Raw genomic sequence first — 20853 nt, forward strand, 5'->3', positions numbered from 1 at the left:
CGCGGGCCCAAAAGTTGAAAAGCAAAGTGTGAAACGTGATGAGTCTTCACGATCATCAGATTAAGGCAGATCTACGGTAGGCGCTATCTCGCTATGGAGAACTGTGAGAATTTTAACCATAGCGACATAGCACCTTGATGACATGTGTCTTGCTGGCTCGACCAAGGTTGACAGTTAACGACAGGCAGTTAGTGTAACTATCGCAGCTGGAGTTGGAGGAGTTAGCGTAGTTAGTGATAAGAGATGGTCAACTATGTAGGACTTCTGTGAAGTGGCAAAATAAAAAGAGGCTATTGGTCCACGTGGTCCATCCTACTTATAGAAATAGGTTGACTCACTAACTCTACTGATTCATAAAACAAAAAATGAGGGTAATCAATTTTTTTGCGCGATCTGATCTTCATGATCGATTCTAACTACCATGAAATGAATGCAAAATGAGAAGAACACTCCACCACCCATCTTTTGATCCATCTACCGGGTCAGAGCGCAGTTATGGCACCATTTCGGTCTTCTCAAGGCCCTGTTCCAAATCATTATGTCTGGATCCACATCCAGATCAGATTTCCCCTTGATTGTCCTCTACAGAACTTAATGGCAGGTAGCTGCGAGGTTACTTCAGCTGGAAGAGATCTCAGTTATGCCTAAACTATAAAGGAAACTTTTGTAAATTTGTTAAGGTTGACCTTTCTCTGACTTTTCTTTGCTATTGCTCTGCAATTCCAGTGTAAATTCCCCTATGCCTTTGAACTGTATGATTCTCCACTTATCTCCTTCAGCCATTGGTATGAAAGTGCAAGAACTCTTTTCCTTCGCCATTGTTTTGTGGAAATCTATAATCTGCATGACTATATCTCTGTTGGGCTGTGAATGATATATAAGTGAACCTCTTTCCTTGTGTCATTCATCTTGGTTTTCTGATCTGCATGTGGTTATTAAATCAAAGCAAGTCTGGATGTGTATATCCTTAGTTTCATTCTGGTTCAGTAGTGCATATATGGGCAGGGATTGGTCTGAACACTCTATTTTGGTGCATCACCTCTTTAGATTAGACTAGGTAGATTTTCTTTCATGCTTTCCTTCTCCCTTTTCCTCTCCAAGAGTAGTAGGTGCACCCTGATAGTAAGAGGAAGCTAGCCTTCTCTGGAGACTCAACCTCACAGTTCAAGTCCCACAGCTTGGAGGTTTTTTCCATGTTTCACTAGGTTGTCCTCATGCATAGGCCTTGGACAAGGGTGCAAACCTAAGTGACGACAGACCCCTTGGGACCCATTTGGTTAGTTCAAATATGTCAAAAGGGGTCATAGATTAAGCTATGACCTCTTTCAACCAATTTGAAACGCATCGAAAGGGGTCATAAATTAACCTATGACCCTTTTTGATGCACTTAATGACATCATATGTCTCTAGAGGTCCTAAAGGACCCATTTGGTTGGTTCGAATGCATTGAAAGGGGTCATAGGTTAACCTATGACCTATTACAATGCATTTCATAACCCATTTCATTGGTTCAAATGACCTATGACCCCTTTTGAGGCATTTCATGATAACATATGTCCCTAGGGGCCCTAGGTCCCCTAGTGACCTATTTCGTTGGTTCATATATGTTGAAAGAGATCATAGGTTAACTTATGACCCCTTTCAATGTATTTTATGATATCATATATCCTTGGGCCCCTAGGACGCCTAGTGACCCATTTGGTTGGTTCGAATGCATTGAAAGGTGTCATAGGTTAACCTATGATCCCTTTTGACGCATTTCATAACAACATATGTCCCTAGGTGCCCTAGAACCTCTAGGGACCTATTTGGTTTGTTCAAATGCATCAAAAGGGGTCATAGGTTAACCTATGACCCCTTTTGATGCATTTCATGACAACATATGTCCCTAGGGGCCCTTGGACACTTAGGGACCCATTTGGTTTATTCAAATGTGTTGAAAGGGGTTATAGGTTGACCTATAACCCCTTTCGATGCATTTAATGACAACATATGTCCTTAGGGACCTAGGACCCTTAGGGACCCATTTGGTTGGTTTGAATGCATTGAAAGGGGTCATAGGTTAACCTATGACCCCTTTTGATGCATTTCATGACAACATATCTCCCTAAGGGTCCAAGGACCCCTAGGGACCCATTTAGTTATTTTGAATGTGTCAAAAGGGGTCATAGGTTAACCTATGACCCCTTTCAACACATTTCATAACAACATATGTCTTTAAAGGCCCTACAACCCCTAGGAGCCCATTTGGTTGGTTTGAATGCATTAAAAGGGGTCATAAGTTAACCTATGACCCCTTTCAACACATTTCATGACAACATATGTCCCTAGGGGCCCTACAACCCCTAGGGACCTATTTGTTTGATTTGAATGCTTTGAAAGGGGTCATAGGTTAACTTATGACCCTTTTCGATGTATTTCATGACAACATATGTCCCTAGGAATGCTAGGACCCCTAGGGACCCATTTGTTTGGTTTGAATGCATCCAAAGGGATCATAGGTTAACCTATGACTCCTTTCAATGCATTTCATGACAACATATATCCCTAGGGGCCCTAGGACCCCTAGGGACCTATTTGGTTGGTTTCAATATGTCGAAAGGGGTCATAGGTTAACCTATGGCCACTTTCGATGCATTTCATGACAACATTTGTCCATAGGGCCCCTAGGACCCCTATGGATCCATTTGGTTGGTTCAAAGATGTTGAAATGGGTCATAGGTTAACCTATGATGCCTTGCAATGTATTGCATGACAACACATATCCCTAGGAGCCCTAAGACCCCTAGGGACCTCGAAAGGTTTCATAGGTTAACCTATGACCCCTTTTAATGCATTTCATGATACCATATGTCTATATGGGCCCTAAGACCCATAGTGACCTATTTGGTTGGTTCAAATGCATTAAAAGTGGTCATAGGTTAACCTATGACCCTTTTCAATGCATTTTCATGACATTATATGTCCCTAGGGGCCCTAGGGCCCCTAGTAACCCATTTGGTTGGTTCGAATGTGTCGAAAGGGGTCATAGGTTAACCAATGACCCCTTTTGACACATCTCATGACAACATGTGTCCTTAGAGGCCCTAGGACCCCTAGGGACATCAGAAGGGGTCATATGTTAACCTATGACCCCTTTCAACACATTTTATGACAACATATGTCCCAAGGGGCCCTAGGACCCCTAGGGACCTATTTGGTTGATTCAAATGTGTCAAAAGTGGTCATAGGTTAACCTATGACCCCTTTCGATGCATTTCATGACAACATAGGTACCTAGGGACCCTAGAACCCTTAGGGACCTATTTGGTTGGTTCAAATGCATTGAAAGGGGTCATGGGTTATCTTATGACACCTTTTGACACATTTCATGAGAACATATGTCCCTAGGGGCGCTAGGACCCCTAGGGATACATTTGGTTGGTTTGAATGTGTTGAAAGGGCTCATAGGTTAACCTATGACCCCTTTTGATGCATTTCATGAAAACATGTCCCTAGGGCCCCTACGACCCCTAGGGACTAATTTGGTTGGTTCGAATGAATCATCAATACATTTCATGAAAACATATGTCCCTAGGGGCCCGAAGACCCCTAGGGACATGTTTTCATGAAATGCATCAAAAGGGGTCATAGATTAACTTATGAAACCTTTTAATGCATTCGAACCAACCTAGGAACCCATTTGGTTGGTTTAAATGCATTGAAAGGGGTCATAGGTTTGTGGACACATTTCATGACAACATATGTCCCTAGGGGCCCTACGACCCCTAGGGACCCATTTGGTTGGTTTGATTGAGTTGAAAGGGGTCATAGGTTAATGTATGACCCCTTTCGATGCATTTCATGATAACATCTATCCCTAATGGCTCTATGTCCCCTAAGGACCCATTTGGTTGGTTTGAATGCATCGAAAGGGGTCGTATGTTAACCTATGACCCCTTTTGATGCATTTAATGATAACATATGTCACTATGTGCCCTACGACCCCTAGGAACCCATTTGATTTGTTCAAATGCATCGAAAGTGGTCATAGGTTAATCTATGACCCCTTTCAACACATTTCATGACAACATATGTCCCCAGGGGCCCTAGGACCCTTAGGGACCTATTTGGTTGGTTCAAATATGTTGAAAGGGTTTATAGGTTTTGACACATTTCATGAGAACATATGTCTGTAGGAGCCCTAGGAGCCCTAGGGACCCATATGGTTGGTTCAAATGCGTCAAAAGGGGTCATACGATAACCTATGAACCCTTTCAATGCATTTCATGACAACATTTGTCCCTAAGGGCCCTAGGACCCCTAAGGATGTTGAAATGGGTCATAAGTTAACCTATGACCCCTTTTGAAGCATTTCATGACAATATTATATTTAATAATAATATAATACTGTATATTTTAATATAATAATATATTACTAGATTATATAACAATAATAATCTTATATATTACTATATTATATTTAATAATAATAACCATATATAATAATAATAGTGAATAATAATAATCATAACCATATGTAATAATAATCATAATACCCACACTTCCCAAATTTTGGTTTCTTTCCAATATGGGTGGTTTCCCTCTAGAATTTCAAAACTTTGCTACTTTTCGGATACCTGATTTCATATCGGGTATCTGATCTGGTATTGGATACCTAATTTGAAATCAGGTACTTGATTAGGCTTGGTATTTACCAAACCTCTTTGGTCAACTCAAAAAACATGTTTGATAAAGGTTTCACTAACATTCAAACTTCGAGTAGCCATTTGACAATATTATTTTCATCAAAATTCAATGAAATGAAAAGGGGTTTTTTATAACACTCTCAAGATTCCATCGATATAATTGTTGTCAAATTATGAGTTCTATAAGTATTTATTAGTTAATTTTTAATGAAGATGATTGTAAAGTGTTGATTGACATACTAATTGAAAAATAGCTATAACTTTCAAATGGTATAACAATTTTAAAATATAAAAGTTGCATCATATTCTATGTTTCGCCTGGTATAAGGGAAAAAAAAAAAATTGGTAAAGTTTTCAATTAGTTAAGGTGGTCAGATACAGGAATTTTTTTATTTTGAAAAAGTTATAGTAGGAATTTTTTTATTTTGAAAAAGTTATAGTAGAAAATATTATCATTTGATTTTGACTAAGGTGGTTAGACATACACCTACTTTTTATTTTTGCCCTAAAATTTTTTTTGTACTGCATTAAAATCCAATTTTGACCAATCAAATAATTTTTTCTCCAGATAAGGCCTAGTGGTTTAGAAACTACATTCAATTTCCTACAGATTATTTTCTTAAAACTTTTTGATATAAAGTGTAGAACCACTTTAAAATTATGTGTCAAGTTGGCATAACCTTAATTTGTTGGTTTTTCACTAGTACCACTTAAGGCCATATTTTGGTTGACCATGATCTTTCACATACCCTTAGGTGTCATGCATAATAGCTTCCTCGCTAAGAGGGAGTGTTAGTTTTGGTGGCTTGGACAACTATTCGTCCATATGTAATTAATTAGAAAATAATTGTTTTACTAACTAATTTGTTAGAGTTAGAAAAAATATCTGTTAACTAATTGACCACTTTTGGAAACAACTAGAAACCGACTTGGTTGGGGTTTTTTAGTTATTTTTAATCTTGACCGTTGATTGCGAATCAATCTAGGCAGCTGGTTTTCCAACAGGAGTAGTATAAAAGGGGGTTAGGGAGCATTTGGAGAACAAAAAACCTTTATAGAAGCATTTACAGTGTTAGAAAATGAGTTTTCAGTGTTAGTAAGGTGGAGTGATAGCATTGGGGATAACAGCGGAGGAATGTCAATAGGAGAAATTAGGAGCTTGTCTGAGTTCTGCCAGTGAGAGGCAAGAAATTTTGTATCTCTTGATTTGCTGAAGTTAATATAATTTCCTCAACTGTAGAATTGGTTTTCCCTTAGGGGATTTTCCAAGGATAATTTGTCCAAAAATATTGTGTTCTTTGTGTTGTGAATTTCTTTTCATATTTTATATGTGAAGTTGTAGCTGTGTTATTTTTCCATATTAGCTGGGAATTTATTTTTGGCAATTTAATAATCATTTATGATAGGAGATTAATAATCAGTGACTCCAATAGGAAATTTTCACACAGCTCCCTCATATAATGTGTGTATTTGATTTTTCAACTTAAATGAATTAAAATTTAAAATATAGATGGAAAGCTATTGATGATGAATGCACCACACGACTTCACAACTTTCTCAAGAATTAACATAATTTGACAATAAAGACAATCAAGAACTACACTTGAAAATGATCATTATCACCATGCCCATTCATGATTCATAAACAATCACACAATACAGTGAAAATATTCACTACAGAAATAATCAACAATTTTATGTTGCAACAATCTAGATTTTAGAAAAACAACCCAAACACATTTCTCATTTTATTTTTCTTACACTAAGAACATAACAAAGATTTTCAATTTCAAAGATAAAAAGTGTACATACTTTCAAAAATTTGTCTTCTCATCAAAATTTTAGCATAAGTGTTCCCTTATTCCAAAGTCCTTGAAAAGTCTGGTATTACAATGAAATTCAAGCATTTGTAATCTATTCTAACATAACCAACTTTTGGGGTTCATCACCATTCAAAAAGTTAGAGTTTGGATTACCCTAAAGATAGTTTGTAATCAACTCTAACTTTTACAACTCTAACTCTCAATCTCTGACTTTCTAACCTAAACTCTCAAAATCTAACTTTCTAATTGTAACTCCCAAACTCTAACTTTCTAACCGTAACTCTCAAACTCTAACTTTCTAACCTTAACTCTCAAAAAGTCAAGATTGATAGAAAGAGAGTAAATTTCAGTATGTAGAGAGATTAAAAAATTAGTACGTAGAGGGAGATGGTTTGAGTATGTGGAGAGAGAAATTTTTAGTATGTAGAGAGAGATGGTTTGACTACATGGAGACAAATTTTTGAAGGTTTTATTACAGGGAGAGAAAATTTTTAAGCCATAGTGAGAGAAGGTTTTTGCATTTTAAATTTACTCCCGTTCCCAAACTAAAATTTCTTTTAACTTCTTAGGTAAATTATCAGGGTAACAATGTTAATCTCTATATCAATGTGTTGTAGCTGATACTTCTAATATGTTCTTCGCCATATATGGAATTATTAATAGATCTTAGGTTTATTTGGAACACATGATTTGAGAATGAATTTCAATAAAATTTAAATGATGAATGACTTTGTGGTCATTAGTGAGGTGGGGATTATTATTTTTAAATAGTAAAAATAATTGTAGTTAATCATGAAGCTTTATGAAAATGTTAAAATATTGTTGATCATTGGTCACTTCTTCTAAATATATTTACTTGATTAAGACATTTAAATAGATAACAGATTTTAGCATATGAAGATTTTTACACATTATTTTGTCTCTATTGATAGTGTGTGATTAGAGAATATTTCTTCAATATTTTTTTCAAATTTATTTATCTTAGAACCATGACATCACATCATTTTTTGATCTTTTTTATAAGAAATTTTTCATGGCAAATAGTTTTGTTTAAGCATTATTATCTTGTTTTGTATAATTCAACAAGAATTAATTTTTTAAAAAAAAATGAAAAATCTAAATATGATGCAAATTTCAATCAAGGCATTGTTCAATACCATTTCTCACTAACAAAATTATTCTAATTTGAAACTTTTATGCTCTAGATGCACATCTAGAAAATGAAAGTTCTTCTGAATATAAAGCATCTATAAACCTTTATAGATTAGCAAAGTAATGTTATATAAGAGATACATTCTTTTTTTTTAATGATTTTTCTAAGAAATTGCCATGTCAATGTGGTGGTTTTGGTAACAAAATTAATGAAAATTTTAACATTTCTATATTTTCACAAGATTGATGTTTTCAAAATTTTCAAAATTTTTACTATTTTTCCATCTTCCCAAATTTCCCAATTTTTTTGAATCTTTGATTCTTTACCTTTTTGATTTTACAATTTTCACTTTAAAAAAAAAAATTCAGAATGTTGTGGATTTTTCAAGTTTCCTTAGTGTCTCAAACTTTTATATTTTCCAAATTTCATTTTGTCCCCAATTATCCAAGCTGTCAGTTTGTTCTAATTTAGAAATTTCTATCATTTTTCCAAACTTCTCTTTGTTTTCCCAAAATTTTGAATTTGGATTTAGACATGCATGACACAAAAGAATGTGTGCTCCATTAAGCAGGGAGAGTGCAATTTTGGCGCGAGGAAAGAAATCAATTCCTTAGTGCTATCCTCGACATATACAATGGTGCACGGGTCTCGAGAGAATTTACCTCTTTTGGACAAAATTTTAATATGTAGTAAATAAATATAATTATTTTTTAATATTTTATATTCAAATACTTGTCTATTTAAAATTTTAATTCTCTCTCACACACACATCTTAAATTTTAAATGTTTGATTTGCTGTGTTTTAAAATTAATGATGAATTCTGTAAATTGTAATATAACTATCATTAAATAATATCTATAAAAGTGAAATTTACTAAAGTTATTATAATAATTATATATAATTGCTAGAGTTCATTCTTCATCTGTTCTATGCTTTTTAGCAACATTGGACAAGTGTGAGGGTATTAGGACCTAGAGAATCAGAGAGCAAGAATTCAAATCCTCATTCAGAATCTCATATTGAGGCACCACCTCCTACTGATTTTCAAATGGGAATAGTTAAGACATTGATGTTTCAAAATAAGCCACTACAGCTATCTCAAATAAGGCAGATTGGAAAAAAGTGCAAAATGCCTGATGATCAATTGGAGAAAATTGCTAATGAGATATTAAGATCCTTGGCTTCAGATATGATTGATGAAATTGCTCAAGAAGAAGGAGCTTTCTCAATAGAAGAGGAAAACATAATGGGGTTGAGAGGTATCAACCAAAATAAGGATTCACTGAGATGCCAAAGGAAAGAGTTTTAAAATAAAGATATCTTGGACCAGCATGAGGATTCAGAGGGTTTAGGACAACTAAATGAGGTTTAAGTTTTACTGGTTGTTCCCCCCTTTTTTACTAATCTTAAATGTCAAAATCCAATTCCAGTTGAAAATTTAGATTGCTCCATAACTGAACATGATTCAGAGGTATGTTTTTATGAAAAAGATGAGTTATGCTCACAAGATCTTCAGAAATTCCAAGGAGATAAGGAGCCTTCATATTTAGTGGGAATTAAGGTTGATCTTGGCACTGATAGATGCTTTGACTATTCTCAAACTTTGTCTCTTTCACAATCAACAACAGTCAATTTGACACCAAAAATGATGCTTAAAGTGAGAGGCAGAAAATCAAAAAGGGTGATAACCAGAGAGGATGTAGAAGCAGGCTTTCAATCCACTCTTGATGGAAAGTTTTCTATCTTGACATGTTCGACAAGGAGAGAAAAAGTCTCTCCTTTTCAGACATGAAGATTATTTCGTGGAATGTCAGAGGCATTAATGCCTCTAACAAGAGACAAAGAATCAAGCAAAAGCTTGATTCTTCAAAGGCATATATTATTTTGTTACAAGAAACCAAGTTATTGCAAGGAAATTATGAAAAATCATTTATGACATGGAAGGGTTGGTGCTCTATTCACGTGCAGGGAATGAGTGCTTCAGGGGACCTAGGCATCTTATGGAATCCTAAGACAATGCAAGTCCAGTTGATTCAACAACAAGAAAATTGGCAATTGATAAAAGTCCAACATTTCCAACTTTCTTTTCATCTTTTTAATGTGTATGGTCCCTCTACTATAGATGATAAGAGAAGGCTATGGGAAACTTTAATAGGTGTTATTCAGATTATCCAAGTCCTAAATGTTATCATGGGTGGTGATTTTAATGCTATTCTCAATGCGGATGAAAAAATTTGAGGTATTTTCCCTCCAGCTAGGACCATTCAAGACTTCTCCTCTTTCCTTTTGGATAATGATTTCTTAGATGTGATTTATAAATCAGGTCGTTATACTTGGACTAATAAGCAGATGGGTTTCCATCAGATAACTGAGAGGCTTGATAGATTTTTGATATCTCAGTCATGGAGAATTCAAAACTATAGTATTTCTTCAGCTATTTTGTCCTTCCCATGCTCTGACCACTTCCCAATAGAGTTGTCAATAAATCTTCCTTGTTTGGCTTATCACAATCACAGGCCTTCTTTTAAGTTTGAATGACTGTGGCTCAAACATCCCCAATTTCATCTTTTATTGAGGGAGTGGTGGTTAAATGCACCACGTGTTAAGGGCACCAAGATGTATCAGTTTTGGTCAAAAATCAAACATATGAAGACTTAGATAAAAAAATGGAATATATTTGTTTTCAAAAATGTTTTCTCTCAAAAAGAGGCAGTCAAGGAAAAACTTTATCAAATTAACAATCATGTCATTCATCATGGTTTGGATAGTGATACTTTTTTGCAACAAAAACATCTACAAGAAGAGTGGGAGGAACTCTGTTCATGAGAAGAGGCTTATTGGAGACAAAAATCACAAGAGCTTTGGTTGCAAGAGGGGGACAAAAATACCAATTTTTTCCTGCTACTACAAAACAAAAGCAAGCTTCTAGAGCTATATTCTCTATCAAAGATCCAGATTCAGGGAATTCTATTCTTACTTTTGAAGGTATTCAGCAGGAAGGTATAAAATTCTTTAAAAATTCATTAGACCCTCAAGAGGTTGATGTTCCCTCACATCAGCAACAAGAAGAGTTATTGAACAATATCCCAACTGTAGTTACAGCTCAGGATAATCGCATGTTGGTGGCCCCATTCACTATGGCAGAACTCCATGAAGTTGTGTTTTCCATTTCTCCGGATAAATCCCCAAGGCCTAATGGTTTCTTAGCCCTTTTTCTTTAAAGATGTTGGGATTTTATTTGTTGGGACCTTTTGGCAGCACTGGAGGAATCAAGGAAGAGTAAGGCCATGCTTTGTAATTTTAATACCACTAATATTTCCCTTATTCCTAAGGTCAAAGACCCTAAGACGTTTGCTAATTTTAGACCCATTTCATTGTGCAACATGATCTACAAAATCTTTACTAAAGCTATTTACCTTAGATTGAAGAAATTAATTCCTAGTCTAATTTCTCTAGAGCAAGCGAGTTTTGTGCTAGGAAGGGAAGCTTTGGAAGGTGCCCTGGTGGCACATGAAGCTTTACATTCCATTAAGACTCGTCGATCACCAATCTCAAATTTTTTTTATTATGTCAGATATGATGAAAGCTTATGATAGGCTTCGTTGGGACTTTTTATTCAGAGTTTTGGACAAGTTTGGTTTCTTTGCTACGTGGTGTAAATGGGTAAAAGCATGTATATCTAGAGCGTGGTTCTCAATCATTATTAATGGTACTCCAACTGGTTTTTTCTCTTCCTCACAAGGTATCAGACAAGGTGATCCACTATCTCCGATTCTATCTATCTTGATGGCAGAAGCGTTCAGTAGATCAATTAAGTCCCAACATGTGCAAAGAGTATGGAAAGGTGCTCTAATTGTAGGCACTAATGAGTCTGTTACACATTCTCATTTTGTGGATGACACACTACTTTTTGGTTATGCCTCCATTCAAGAAGCACGACAGATAAAGAGAACTCTCCAAGCTTACACATTAGCCTCAGGTCAAAAAGTTAATCAGCTCTAATCAAAAATTTATTTTTTCAACACAATGTCTGTTTTGGCTTGCAAAATCCAAAATATTTTTCAATTTCCAGTGGGTAAACTTCCATCAACATATTTGGGAATTCCTTTTTTTGTGGGAGCAAACAAATTTTTCTACTAGAACAACATCATTGAGAGGATAAAACATAGACTTGCAGCTTGAAAAGCGAGATGGCTATCACTGTCAGGTAGAATCCTATTAGTCAAAATAGTGTTAACAGTGATTCCAAATTATTATTTTGTTGTCTTGAATGCTCTTGCCTCTATTATTAGCTAGATTGAGAAATTGATTAGAAGTTTTCTTTGGTCAGATAACATGTTTGGGGATAAAAAGATTCCCCTAATATCTTTAAAAGAAATGTCTCATTCTAAGTCTACGGGAGGGGTGGGCTTGCATGAGCTTCTAAGTAGAAATAAAGCATTTGGAGGAAAACTCATTTGGTTTATGTATGAGAAACCAGACAACAAGTGGTGTTCTATTATGCGTAAGAAATATTTGGATATTGATGACCCATTGTGTATCTTCACTTTAGCAAATCCTCCAAAGGGGTTAGTAGTTTGGAATTTTATGATGGCTTCAAGAGAGGTGGTCTCCAACTACATCATGTGGGAAGTACATAGCGGGTTATCTGTTTCTTTCTAGTTAGATTCTTGGTTGGGCCTCCCCCCTCTTGTAAACTCTCCCCAAGCTTTGGAGATCATGCATATCACTAACCAACATTGGGGCTCATAATTGAATGATTTTGTAGATGCAATTGAGCTACACTCAAGGAAGGGTATTTGGAAGGATCTGACTTCCTTACCACTGGACAATAATCAGTGTTCCTTTTTATTGGGAGTTTTAAGGAAAGAAATATTTATTTTTCTCGAGATAAGGATGTAGTAAGATGGGCTCCTTCTAAAGATGGTAGATACCATGTTAAAGAAGGTTATAAGGCATTACAAAATTTGACTGATATTAGGCCCCCACATGACACTTTCAATCTTTGTTGGAATAATGTTGTGCTCCCCAAAGCAGGTTGTTTCACTTGGCTTGCTTTAGAAAAAAGAATTTTAACTAGTGATAAATTGTCTAGACTCTTAATAGCTTAGCCATTTAAGTGTGTTTTGTGTGAAGAAACATGGGAGACTGTAGATCATGTACTATTACATTGTCCTTATGCACAACAGTGCTGGTTACATGTGCTCAAGAAACTTAATTATGAGATGCCACTTCCAAATAGCTTGTGGAGTCTTTTTCAATCATGGCCCTTGCTTTATCCTAAGTCAATGTTTCATGGTATTTGGAAGTGTGCTCCTTCAGCTATTGTTTGGGCACTTTGGTGGAAAAGAAACAAGCGTGTCTTTCGCCATGTTTCTCCACATGTGAGCAAGGTGCAAGATTAGATTGAGAAATCTATAGCTGAAAGTGTTAATTCTTCAATTGCTTATGTTAGTTTTAATCACTATTTATCAGCTTGGGATAGTAGTATCATTCAGAATTGGAAAGCTATTCACATTCCTATGGGTACTCATCCAAATCCAAAATTATCCAACAAAATTGATAGATCAAATGTCATATGGACTCCTCCATTATCCGGTTTTGTTAAGATTAACTTTGATGGTGCATCACGTGGAAACCCAGGCAAATCAGGAATTGGATCTTGCATTAGAGATGAGTGTGGAAGGGTTTTAGCAATTAAATCTCAACCTTTACCTTTGGGGACAAATAATATGGCAAAGGCACGCGCTTTACTAGCGGGCTTAATACTAGCAAGAAGAAATGGTTTTCATTCAGTTCATATTGAGGGTGACTCAATGATTATAATTAAAGCGTGTCTCTCAAAAAAATCTTTCAATTGGAAAATTACTTATATCCTAAAACAAATTTGGGGGTTATTGGATTTGTTTCGAGAGTATTAGATATCTCACATATATAGGGAAGGTAATTTTGTGGCCGACTATTTAGCAAATATGGGATGTGATGATCAACATGTAGAGTTTGTTGCCTCAACTTCACATCCTAATCTTAATTCTCATTCACTTATTCTGTCTGCCTTTCCTGTTCTAGCAGAAATTTTTATCAAGGATTCAAATTAATGTCTTCAATTGCAGCCCTTTGTAGTCTGTGTTGTCGTAGGGGAAATCTTTTGTGGGCTGCTTTTCTTTTGCTTATTTCTTTTGTATTTCAATGAGGAAATGGGGTTTTCTTTCTAGTTCTTTCCCCATGGAGTTATTGAACTAGCTATTTTAATATATAGTTTGTGGCTCCGACCACATTTGCCCAAATATATATATATATATATATATATATATATATATATATATATATATTTCTCCCTCAAATTTATATTTATATTTTTAATTTTTTGATAGCAATGATTAATATGATTTAAATATTGTTAAAATGACATAATCATTTAAAAGTTTAATGTTTTTTATTTTTAAATTAGTTATTTAACTTCATCTATGATTACATTCTAAAATATATATTTGTTATTATATCTTTATATTTTTTCTTCACCTCAATTCTCCAATATCTCTCCCTCTCTATATATATTCAACTGTTACATATATTTCCATCCCTTCTAACTTTTCCTTCCTTATCTTCCCTTACTTTTTATTTACTCTTTCCAAATATTTCTTTATTATATATTTTTTTTCTTCATATCTCCTCTTTTCTTTTTATTTGCAATTCATCCATATATTTATGCTTTTCTTTTACTCAAACTTTTGGGAGGAACTTTGATCCATTGCATGTTTTTCTCTCACCAACAAACTTTGACGCATTGCTGTCTCTTGTTTGAACTTTGATGCATTCCATATCTTGTTTTATGATGGTTTGGTCGTGTTAAGATCTTTCATTTGTTTTATGATAGTCGTCATGTTAAGATCTTTTATTTTAAGATAAATTTTGATTGTCTAGTAATATTTATAAAATTCTCCTATCTTGAAGTTTCTAAACTTATATGTTTTATAAATAATATAACTGAACAAAGTTTCTAAGTTTATATTTTACATAAAAATATTTTAATTTTTTTTTTTTTTTTACAATTTATTGATAAACTTTATCATATCGACAATTTTCCAAGAATTTTCAGGACAGTAGGAAAACAAACAATACAACCATCAACAACAAGATGATGCAAGAGCAGTAGCTCTATATCTCTCAGAGAAGGTGAATTCTTCCCAATAGACGAACTCAGCACTGACACTGAAACTTCAATATCATTTTAAAATTTAGAGGACCCTTAAGAAAACAAAAGACTGAATTCGTTTCTTCATCCATTTACAGTAAGATTTATGAAATTTTAGAATTTGGATGAACTATTCATCCATCCAACATAAAGCATCTTTGTTGAATGGATTATTTAATTAATTAGAAATCAAAATGTGAAGAGCAATGATAACATCTGAAATCTGAGATTGCCGAGCTTTTCCCTAGTTGCCAAACTACAGTAAAGGTCAAAACACATTCTATTTTCTAAATTAAATTTATACAAAAATGATTTTTTTAACGTATAATGTTATTAAAATTATATATCTATGTTTTTCTATATCAATATAATATATACTTGTAGTATTTTTATTAAAAATATATGTTTTTTAATATAAATACAATATATACTTGTAGTAGTTTTTTAAATATATAATATATTTAGTTAAAATATTATTTTTCAAATTAACATAATACATCTTATTAATTAATTTTCTATAATTGTGTCCAAGAAAATGAATTATGAAAAAAATGGGTACAAAAGAAATCAATCAATCATTGGAGACAAATAATTTTTAGAACACATGAACTTTATAAATAAATTAATTTTTTAAAAAGATATTCAATAAAAAATAAAATAGTTGCTAGTAATTTGGGCAAATTAATTGAGTTATTACTTTGAAATCTTTTATTGTTATTTATTTTTTATAAATACGTACTATTTTTTAACTCTTAAAATTTTCAAAATACTTAAAATAATTATTATCTTTTTAAAAATTTGAATCAAAGCGAACATTAAACAAAGCATAATACAATCCACTCATTTTGCAATAAATATATAAATCCAAATCTAAGGGAAACTATATTGTAATTTAATTGTTTATATAAATCAAACAAATTTTTGTCAAGAGAAATGAAAAAATGAAAAAATTATGGAGCATAAAATGTGGAATTTGATTTAATCTTTTAAATTGTAGCTTCAAGTCAATTTATGCACCCCTTTACAGAGTTCCAAACACAAATAAAAACTTGATCAATATACATAGTAAATACATTTGATTGTATATAGATACAAGTATAATTAGATATAAAATTGTTTTGATTAAATCTTCATAAATCTTTATAAGTGAAAACAATGTTTTTTTCATTATTTCTTCCCTACTGTATTAAACATGGATTTTATCTTTTTAAAGAAAGGATCTCTAGTCTTGCTCAAAGAATTCATGATTTTATTCAATGGTCATCATAGACATTCATAATAATTAATAAATATGATCAAATGTACATTTAAGGAACTACATAGGTAATTTTAATTTTTAGAAAACTTTATAAATGAAAAAAATAGATCAAAACTTCGTTTAATTTTGTAAGAATTTGCCTTAGGGAAAAATTCACCCAGGAACTCAAAACTCAAAGACAAGCACAATTGTAGACCAAAAAGAGAGGGTATGATTAGAATGATGATATATTCAATCAATATGCGTTAAGAGTACACTAGGAGTGCCTATATATAATGGCCTCTGAGATGCATCTAGAATGCCTTGAAATCAGCTACATGATAAGTCATACAACCAGGCACATGTCCACTAGATATGGGTTAACCTCCATTAAGTACAAAAGTAAGTGTGATGATGAAAGGATAAGCCTACAAGGGTGTAACACGCAAATCAGTGTTGTAGACAATATGTGCCAAAAGAGACTACGAATAACTATGTTTTCTACATGAAAACTCAATGAATGATGCAAACTCTAATGTTGTAGACACCATGTGCTGAAATAGAGTTGTGTACTTTTGTGTTGTCAACATGACAACTCAAAAAGGTGTGCAAACTCCTAAGTGTCTCACAAAATAAATAATAAAATAATGCATTAACCTAAGTAAACTTAAGTAAGTGTAAATAGTAAATATGTAATTAGACCAACAACCCCCCTTAAGTTCAACTTAGGGGAATGCTCTTAAGCTTATGGAAACTAGGATGAAGTGCATAGTGGGTCCCAACTACTAGGCTATGTTAGGTACCCATGTACATAATGAAAATGTAGTCTCTCATAAAGTGGAGAAAGAGAGAAAATTTCATGGGAAAAACCCTTCCCCAAAAAGAGAGATGAATACGGATGCATGGATGGATGGAGTAATCAAGATCCCCCATTACGACATACATGCAGTAAATACAATAGTGAAGAATGAGAAGAACTAAACCTCATAAGAGGAAAAAGTACCCCCCATAAGAAAGAAAAGGAAGAGAGACAAGCTAGTTCCCCCCCAAATGAAGAATGCCTATTAGTGAAAGCCACTCCAAGGAAGAAGTTGGTCCAAGAGTGTAGAATGATGTTCCTCCCCTTTGGAAGAAACAATGGCAAAGGTGCAATCCTGAAGATGTATGGTGGCCTTGAAACCTTCTCAAGTATCCTTGTGTTGATACTGATGTTTGCCCCTTCTAACTGTGTTGAAAAGAATGAATGTAGATCTGGCAAAGATTTCTGTTGAACCTATTCCAATGAACCATCTATCTCCTCAACTGAAAAAGAGACCTCTAACAACTATTGTTCATAAGGATCCACAATCATGCCAACCTGTAAAGATTGATCATGTAGAGAATGGACATGAGGATCAAAGTGAAACCTCACAACAACTGTAGAAGGATCATCTTCAACAATGAGAAGATGCAAATCATCAAGGTTGTCTCTCAAGTTTGTGGTGTGTGACTCCACAAATAAACTTGTAATGTCTGCCATGAAGTCATCAACTGAAGCTGGAGCTACAAGACAACATGTACCCTGATGTATTGGACCTTTCACTATGACAATGTAAGCATGTGGACTAGATTGATGATGCAAAATAGAACCCCACGCGTCTAAATCTGTTGAAGCACTATCTTTGGTGTCACTATCAATTTCCACTATGTATGAAGTGCGGAGAGGATTAGAGGATAAGTTGGGTGAACTTTCCTCAAAGTGAACATCCTTCTCCACAAAGATCTTATGAGTCTCTGGATCCATAAGTCTATAAGCCTTAATATTGTCTTCATATCCTATGAAAGTACAAGACCTAGGTGATGGTGCATTGCATCCCCTGGAAGATAGGTTTGCCCATGCTGGACAATCGAACACTCTGAAGTGACTCACAACTGGTTTTCTACCACAACATGCCTCAAAAGGAGTCTTGCCATCTAAGGTATTATGAGGAGACATATTAAGTATGTGAGTAGCATTACTAATGGCTTCAACTTCTAATGAAGGGCCAAGAGACTTGGCCTTTATCATGCAACTTGCCATGGTCTTAAGAGTTCTAATCCTCATAGTTACAAAATTTGTCTTGTGCAAACTGAATGTTGGTGGATTCTGAAGATCAATCCCCTCAAGTTTGCAAAAGCCTCTAAGTCTTCTGTTCACATATCTGCTGTCATTGTCCATCCATATAACCTCGATAATTTTCCTTGATTTGTGTTCAACATGAGCCTTAAAGGCTTGAAGCTTATGAACCACTTCATTCTTGTGATGAAGGAAGTAGACCCATGTGAATCTTGAAAAGTCATCAACAAAAGTAAGGATGTAGTGGCCTTGGCTGATTGAAGTCACTACAAAAGGACCTACTAAAACCATGTGAACCAACTAGAGAACAACTGGTGCTCTTGAAGACTTTCCTTTATCATACTTCTCCTCGAGATGCATATCCATTGAACATGATGAATACTCACCCTTGGAAAAGTTGATGTTAGGTAGACTTTTGACCATGTGTTTGAAGCAAAGTTGTTAAAGATGGCGGAAGGCAAAGTGACCAAACCACTCATGCCATAAGTTGATTTGTGAATGTGAGTGAGTCAACAAGGCTTGAGAAGGAGACTTAGGCACAAAGTGGGAGAAGGAATAAAGCCTTTTGTCATGATTTACTTTCCCCATTGCAACCAATGAATCATCTCTAAGACTGTGCACCATCACTGAATCTGGAAGGAACTCAACTTTATGACCATCTCCAAGGTGAGTGATTTGGTAAACTAAGAGGAGATTTGAACATAGAGAACATCTTTGAATTCTCCATCAAGTCCATTTCCACATGTCCTTTCCCTTCAACTTCCATTTCGGTATCATTTGCCACAAAGATATGTGGTACCTTTGACTGCTTCAATGAAGAAAAATCTTCCTTTGAAGAACCCATATGGTAAGAGGCTCCCGAGTCAAGTATCCATTCCAAAAAAGAACTTGAATTTTCCATAAGTGCTTGCCCTTTTCCTTTTGAAGAGGTTAGAGTTGAATCCTTGGAAGTACCTGGCACTTGAATCTTGTTCTTCCTAAGTAGGTTTTCCAACTCATCGATTCTTTTAGTCTTGCAATGATGCTCATCATGATTTGGCTTTTTGCAATATGCACAAAAAGTTTTTCCTTCTTTCAATATGCACAAAAAGTTTTTCCTTCTTTTCATTACTTCCCTTCTTATGGGAAGAAGAGTTACCTTGTTGTGAGGAGGACTATTGTGTCTCAGATTGTGTTTTCTACTTCAATTGCTTCTTCTTCTTGTTGCTAGAACTTTTCCCTCCTTGAATTGATTGATGCTCATCACTAGCCACCAAGGCTTTGGTCTTTGATGTCGTGATAAGTCCTAAATCCATCAAGTGAGATTATTCAACAATCAACATCTCTACAAATGCATCAAATGTAGGCTTCTGGTAAGCAGTTCCCATGGTCAACCTGTAAGTATTGAAACTTGAAATAAAGGAAGCATACTCTGAAGGTAGCCTCTTTAGGATATGATGAATCAACTTGTCATCCTTCATGAAATTTCCACAATATTTAAGAAGTGCCCTATACTCATTAGATTATTTGATGTAATCCTGAATTGTGTCAAAGTTCTTTGGATCCAAGAGAAGTAGATCATCCTCAATCTGAAATCCATTTTCTTTATCCACCTTACCATACAATAATTCAATTTTGTCCCAAGCTAATTTTGATTCTATACAACTGACAATGTGAAAGAAGAGATCTCTATGTACACAACTCTTGATAACTTCTAAAGCTTGTTGGTCTTTTTTTTCCATTCAATGAGTTCTTCAACATTAGTAGGTTTGGTAATTGTACCATCAATGTAAAGACTGTAACCTTTTTCCATTAATCTACTCCATGCAATATCTTTCCATGTAGAATAATTGCATGAAGTTAGAGGTGGAAATTTAAATGAACTCATGATGCAAAAATGAAAAGAGCACAAAAGAGAGACACAAGAACACAGTACACACCCCCCTTTTCACTCAATCAAAAGACCCTCCCAAAAAGATGCTTTTGGCACTTTATAAATAGTGCGTGTACAATGGGCCACTTGTCAAAATGAACAAAGTGGACTTTTTGATTTTGCTTTTACAACTACTTTTTGAGGCCTAAATCTATCACTAAGCACTGTAGCTCAGATGTACAACAATTTTGAAAAGTAATCAAAACTTTATAATGTAAAAAAAACTTAATTCTGAAAGTGAGTATTTTGTCCACACAATCCTAGAATCTAATTGCATATCTAGAAAGTAGATGAAAAATAATGCACTTTCAAAAAAAATGAAACCTAAAAAAGTGAACAAATGTTCCCGTACGGAGCATTTGAAGTTGCAAAATGCAGGGTTAAGCAGGTACAGTTGCTAAAAAATGCAATTTTTGAAAAATCTTTGCACCAAAACTAGAAAACAACACCACCACTAGAAAGTTTAGGAAATTCTACCCAATTTTAAAAAATTTGCACCTAAATTAGAGTCCGGATGACCAAGTTATGGGCTCGCAAAGTTAGGTTGCCAAATGAAAAAGCAATTTGGAGAGGGGTCTGGTAGGAAAACTGCTACCTTAAATTTGACGGTCAAATGGCTATCACAATAGTTATAAAAGGCTTGGTTTTGATAGTCAGACAACTATCAATTTTAACCTAGTGAAATGATGATGTCAGAAAAAAATTGGGCCCCCTACTAACATGGCAGTATGGACTACTAACATCACTCG

General features: G+C 34.6%; 1 protein-coding gene across 1 annotated transcript in view; it reads left to right on the plus strand.

Moving 5' to 3' along the window:
- LOC149567277 (uncharacterized) overlaps nt 1–20853 on the plus strand; it is an 84493-nt gene that overhangs the window by 53511 nt on the left and 10129 nt on the right. Inside the window, 1 exon segment of the mRNA XM_089816624.1 lies at nt 8606–8924. Within this exon segment, the coding sequence (XP_089672750.1) occupies nt 8606–8924 (319 nt within the window).

This window comes from Cupressus sempervirens, chromosome 3 (assembly GCF_028749045.1).
Source record: "Cupressus sempervirens isolate cs-2001-9-10 chromosome 3, ASM2874904v1, whole genome shotgun sequence".
Taxonomy (NCBI): Eukaryota; Viridiplantae; Streptophyta; class Pinopsida; order Cupressales; family Cupressaceae; genus Cupressus; species Cupressus sempervirens.